Source organism: Jaculus jaculus, chromosome 5 (genome assembly GCF_020740685.1).
Source record: "Jaculus jaculus isolate mJacJac1 chromosome 5, mJacJac1.mat.Y.cur, whole genome shotgun sequence".
Taxonomy (NCBI): Eukaryota; Metazoa; Chordata; class Mammalia; order Rodentia; family Dipodidae; genus Jaculus; species Jaculus jaculus.
The window spans coordinates 129,105,237-129,111,236 of record NC_059106.1 but is presented as its reverse complement, the minus strand read 5'-3'; the positions used below and the strand labels follow the sequence as shown (position 1 = coordinate 129,111,236).

Here is a 6,000-nt window from a genome sequence, read left to right as displayed (position 1 = left end):
TTTTAAAGGGAACACTGGATCCTCACTAGGTAGACTTTTAGGCTGAAGGCCCATGTCTGTCCTCCCTGAAAATGCTGCATTGGTAGTCAGGAAATAATTTCAAAGTCAAGTATGGCTGTGATGGTAGGTGTAATCCCAGCATCAGGGAGACTGAAAACGATCTTGTGTTCTAGGTCAGTCTGCGTTGCCTAGTGAGTTGCCACATAGTAAGACACTGGGGTTTGGGGAGGGGAGGGAGCGGGGGTGAAAAAAGAAAACCAGAAAGACACAAATTTTGAGGTTACAAATTAATAACAATGACAAGATTCCAAGGCCAATATGTTTCAGCTTTTTATTATTATTTTTGTGTTTGACCTAAGATTGTTGAAAGATTTCATTTTAATTTATTAGCATAACATTAATTCCCATGCAAAACCCCAAGACCACATATGCCTGATTCCAATTACCCAAAAGTCAACCTATGAGCCTGGACATTCAAGACCAAAACTGCCACATTGCTCGATTTTTCCATTAGCAGACACCATGGGCTTCCAGTGGGAGATCAGCAGGCCCCCTGGACAGCTCAAACACCAAAGCAGGATCCAGTGCCCCGCAGCACCTACGGCTGGTGAGCAGTGTTGGTCGTGGGGACAAGACCTCCTTTCCAGCACAGCCACCCACAGCCTTCCTGGTTCCCGCTGCGTGGTAAAACCTGCTCCCAACACACATGGCATCTTCAAGTCGGGGGCAACTCATTCTTTCCACCGATTTTCTTCTAGATCTTGAGAGAAATAAAGAGACTTTATAAAAGAAAAAAAGAAAAAAAAGAAAAGAAAACGCATCGAAAACTCCAAAAGGAAATAAATAGAAAGATACCTAATTTATCAAGTATATCTTCCCCAGCCTTAGAGTCAATGAACAGGTATAAAGCTTTAAAAACTTCTTTCAGTAAGATAGGAACTAGGAATATCAAAGAGGGCAAAACTGATCCTCACAATTAAAGCAGAATGGGAGGAATGCAAAGCATCATTCTAGGCTGAGAGGAATGGGTGACATGGAAAATGGCGACATTTCAAGGGGACGCTGACTTACACCGAAACACATCACAACGATGGCAATGGCAAAGACATCATTAGTGCAAATAACGATTATAATGGCATGTTCTTTAACAGGGTTTAAATAAGGCTTCAAATCATTACACATACTAAACTAACATTTGGAAATTTCAGTTCTGTCAGGAAAGCTATCAAATACCCCTCCAAGCCAGCCTATGTTTGCTGATTTGAGACAATTACATTCAGTGAAGTTGCTCCAAAGTGTCCCAAGTTTCCAGTGTTCAGTGAGAAGCGGGGAGGGACACTCCGCTGGCTGCCAGGCAAAGGGTCTCCTCAGCCAGCATGCAGAGCAGTTCCCAGGGTCAAAGGAGTCTCAAAGATCCACAGTGGTGAAAACGCTTAAAAAATAAGGATCAAAACCAAAACTATCATCAAATTCTTACATTGCAGAAAGAGATTTGTTTCTCAAGACCCATTTTAACAAACTTGCAGAAAGTATGAAACAAAACAAAAGCAAGGATTCATGGGCATTTTCAACTATGGCTCAAGTTCTCCTTAAAAAAATAAAACAATAAAAACCTGACAAGCAAAACTCTATGGCGATAACTAGAACACATGAACACAAAACCGAGGCAGAATATGAAACAGAAGTAACCGCTTCAGCGCCTGCGTCAATTCTGCTGCACCAGGAAACTTAAAACGTGTTCTTCACAGATCCGATCTAAGTTGGATATGTTTAAAAAAAAAAAAAAAGTCAGAATCACAAACCACACTACATAAACATGAAAGGTTTAGAACCAGGAGGAGGGGGAAAAAAAAAAATCAGCAACACATTCAGAAAAATTTATCATCAATTCTGAAATGAGGCCTTGTGACATCATCAGGATTAATAAAGACTGAGATGGACTTCCCCGGATTCTCAGTCACTAGCTGCTGCAGTTTTTTGGCCAGCCGGTCGTCAGGCTGGTTGGGGTCCCCTCCGTCGGACTGCGGGGAGGGGATGCTGGTGGTGCTGCCCCGTCGCTGGAGCTTCAGCGTCAGCCGGTTGGCAGCCTTGACGTGCTCGATGGCGGTGCGCAGGTGCTCGGCGGGATCCGAGCGCACGGAGGACAGCTTCCGGGCGTGGAGCATGACGGTCTCCTCCGACAGGTGCTCCAGCATGTTGCACTGAGGGATGAAGTAATTAGGACACATCTTGTTGACCAGACAGTGCTGCAGGTCGTCGATGAGGCCCAGTAAAAAGTGGGCAGCATAGTCCTCTTGAGCCAAGTAGTTGGCAGGAAGTCTGTCGCAGGCCCAGAGCATCATGCTCCGCAGGTGATAGGGGCTAATGGCCTTGGGCCTGGACAGGAGTTTGATGATGATGGCTTTGCAGGCCTGGTACGCCTGCATGAGACTGCTGGAGATGCATTTCTTCAACTGTACCTCGCTCCTGGCAAAGGAGAGCCGCCACTCATTGTCCTTCTTCCCCTTGTAGGAGCAAGCAGGCACCAGGTAAAACCCGCTGATGACCTCCTCCTCGGTGATTTTCCCGTCCCAGAAATGGTTCTCCATGAGCCAACTCTGGGCCACCGCAGGCCAGCCTTTGAAAGACACCACGGGGACGATATCATACAGCATGCGGCTGCTGCCCACGCCCAGGATGACGGAGATGATGGTCCCGTTTTTTTCGACCTTTTCTACTTTCGGCATCCCTCGCTGAGGCTTCTTCTGTATTTCTGATAAGACGATGCTGATCGAGTCATAGAACCAGTCGGCCACTTTGGTAGGAGAGAAGAAGTAGTTGGTGGCACCGTTGATGTGATCTGCAATGGTGCAGCAGTCTTTCCACTTACTGATTGTCCCCTCATCGAAGAGCCGAAGGCTCAGCCACGAGTGGCACAAGGCTGAGTGGCGCATGTCGAGGGTCACAGGCTGATTACGGTCGTGCAGCTTCAGAGCTGGCACCAGAAGGGTGAAGTCCATGTCGTAGTCAGTGCCCCGGGCATAGACATTTAGATCGTCTAAGTCCAGGTCCACCACGCCCTCCCGGACTCCTCCGGAGAGCAAGAGGTATTCATTAGCCACTGGAAGCTTTTGGTCCAGCTTTTGCACCATTCCTGGGAACAGAAAGAGAAAACACACTGTTACCAGAGACACAGCTGCAAGGCTCTCACTCAGCACAAAACCAGATCGGGCTGCTGCACAGACGCACCTAACAGTGCCTTTTCTTCCACCAGTTCCAGAATCTACCTACCCTTTCTCAAATGGAAGAATTATGACGGACCCTTCATTCAGAATGAAATTGTTTGCAATCCTAAGCTAGGACTCTCCTTCGCCCAGGCATCCTCTCAAGTGACAGTGTCTCCATGTGTTCAGTCACCTGGGTGAAAGTCTCAGTGGGCTATGACTCTTGCAGAGTTTTCTACTGAAAACCTTGGCTTAAGATCCTATGCCACGTTTCTCACCTGTTTTCCATCTTTGGTGCCATTTTATGAATTCAGACTCTTTAGCCACAGCAACCCCATCTTTCCCCTGGCTTCCCTCTGAACCAGTGGTCACAATGTGGGCTGTGGACACTTTCAAGGGGCATGTATGCACTCTCCATGGTCATCCTATTGCACTGTCTGACATTTCAGCCTCATCACTTATGTGGAGAATAGAAAGGCAGCGAGGGATTGAGTGCACAGTCAAGGCAATGATTCCAAGCTCTGCCATGTTAGTATATGTTTAATCAAAAATTCAGGACTGTGGATAAAGTTTAGTGAAAGAATGCTAGACTAGCTGTGGTGGTTTGATTCAGGGGCCCCCCATAAACTTAGGTGTTTTGAATGCTAGGCCCCCAGCTGATAGATTTGGAAATCAAAGCTTCCTTGAGGCAGTGTATTGTTGGGGACGGGTTTATGGGTGATATAGCCAGTTTCCCCTTGCCAGTGTTTGGCACACTCCCCTGTTACTGTTGTCCATCTGATGTTGGCCAGAGGGTGATGTCCACCCTCTGCTCAAGCCATCATTTCCCCTGCCATCATGAAGCTTCCCCTCGAGTCTGTAAGCCAAAATAACCTCTTTTTCCTACAAGATGCTCTTGGTCGAGTGATTTCTACCAGCAATGCGAACCTAATTGGAACACTAGCCAAGTCAAAGCCTTGGGTTCCCGGCATCATAAAAATACAAATAAAGAAATAAAAACAAAATTCTAATTTCAATTAAAACAGTCTTCATGATTTGAGACGAGGAAAGGGACTAGAAAAAAGGATTGGAAGAAGAAAAAGGAGGGTAATGAGCAACTATGTTAAAGTACATTATCTATGTGCATGAAAATGCCATAATGAATCTTATTTTTTGCAATGTAAAAAACTTTGAAAGAATAAAAATTCCTTAATGAAGAAAAATGATTCATTTTATTAAATGCCAATATAGAAAAGCTACCTTTTTAATCTCTTTGGTACAAGATTGAAGTGCCACAAAGTCACTATGCCTCATGCTGAAATATGGAAGCTGTCTTCGGGAAAAGCACTGACTTGTGATGTAAAGTAGCTGCTACGTCCACACAGCATCTTGTTACCTTTAAGAATAACTTTCAGAGCTGGAGAGATGGCTCAATGGTTACGGCGTTTGCCTGCAAAGCCTAATGACCCAGGTTTGATTCCCCAGTATCCATGTAAAGCCAGATGCACAAGGTGGTACATGTATCTGGGAGATCGCAGGCAGTGGCTGGAGGCCCTGGCACACCTACTTTTATATCCATTCATTCTCTGTGTATGTCTGCTTGCAAACAAATACAAATAATTTTTAAAAGAAGAATACCTAAAATACCCAAAAAGCAACAGCTACAGAGGCAGCCCAAATACCCTGGGAGCGGACCCGGAGAAACCAGGTGACCACTACGCAACCATCAAGTTCCCATGACCATGGAGTCAGCCATGAAGAAGAGAGAGGACAGAGACATCAAGGCCACCAAGCAGCAGGTCAAACAGGCTGTGCAGAAGCTCTGTGACATTGATGTGGCCAAAGTCAAGGCCCTGATCAGGCCTGATGGAGAGAAGGCAGATGCTTGGCTGGCTCCCGATTACGAAGCTTTGGATGTTGCCAACAAAACTGGGATCACCTGCACTGAATCCAGATGGCTAATTATAAGTGCACAGTTTTCACCACATTAAAGAAGCACAACTTGTAAACCATAGCTATTCACACAAGTATCTGGCATTCGTTTCTTTAAAAATGAACAAAAGGGGAATGAGGTGGATGCTAGACCTACAGGGAAATGTTTTTATTCCTTCTACAGAGTAGAGATCATTGATGGCCCTTAGCAAAGATTCCTACTCCATCTCTGTGGTTGCTTCCTGCAAACACTATCCACGACAATCTACAATATCCAAGCAGGTATAGGCTCCACTATAAATTAAGAATTTATTTTCCTTTTAATGTGGTTTGCAAAAACTAAACTTAATGACTAGAAGTAAAAATTACCCAAAACATCAAGATAAAGATCCCTTCAACTGTCACTATTTATTTACTTATTTTAGAGAGAGACAAAGACAGAGTCAGAAAGAAAGAGAGAGAATTGGCAGCCAGGGCCTCAGCCACTGCAATTGAACTCCAGGCACTTGTGCCACCTAGTGGGCATCAGTGACCTTGTGCTGGCCTCACTGTGCAATTATTTTTTAATAGTAACTTCAACCTTGCAATAGGAGAAGTACTTCTAACTCAAAGTTTTCCCTGTAGCTATAAAGATAAGACTGACTTCGTACATGTCAGGGTGGGTTGTGAAACTTATTTTTCTCTTCATTACTTGATAAATTTACATTGTAGGTACAGTTAGTTTCCATAAGATATACTGATAAGTAAAATAACATATGCCTCATTATTTCAGGATTTTTTCCTTCTAGCACTTGTAATATTATAAATATACATTTAAAAAGTAAAATGGGGCTGGAGGGATAGCTTAGCAATTAAGGCATTTGCCTGTAAAGCCAAAGGACCCAGG

General features: G+C 44.6%; 1 protein-coding gene across 2 annotated transcripts in view; it reads right to left on the bottom strand.

Moving 5' to 3' along the window:
* Positions 1-317: 317 nt before the first annotated feature.
* The window catches only part of Mb21d2 (Mab-21 domain containing 2), a 127,929-nt gene continuing 122,246 nt past the window's right edge, over positions 318-6,000 (bottom strand). For both annotated transcript variants that reach the window (XM_004654260.2, XM_045150730.1), the window contains one exon: positions 318-3,133. In XM_004654260.2, coding sequence (XP_004654317.1) covers positions 1,869-3,133 — 1,265 coding nt within the window. In that variant the 3' untranslated portion in view covers positions 318-1,868. The remainder of the gene's footprint in view (positions 3,134-6,000) is intronic.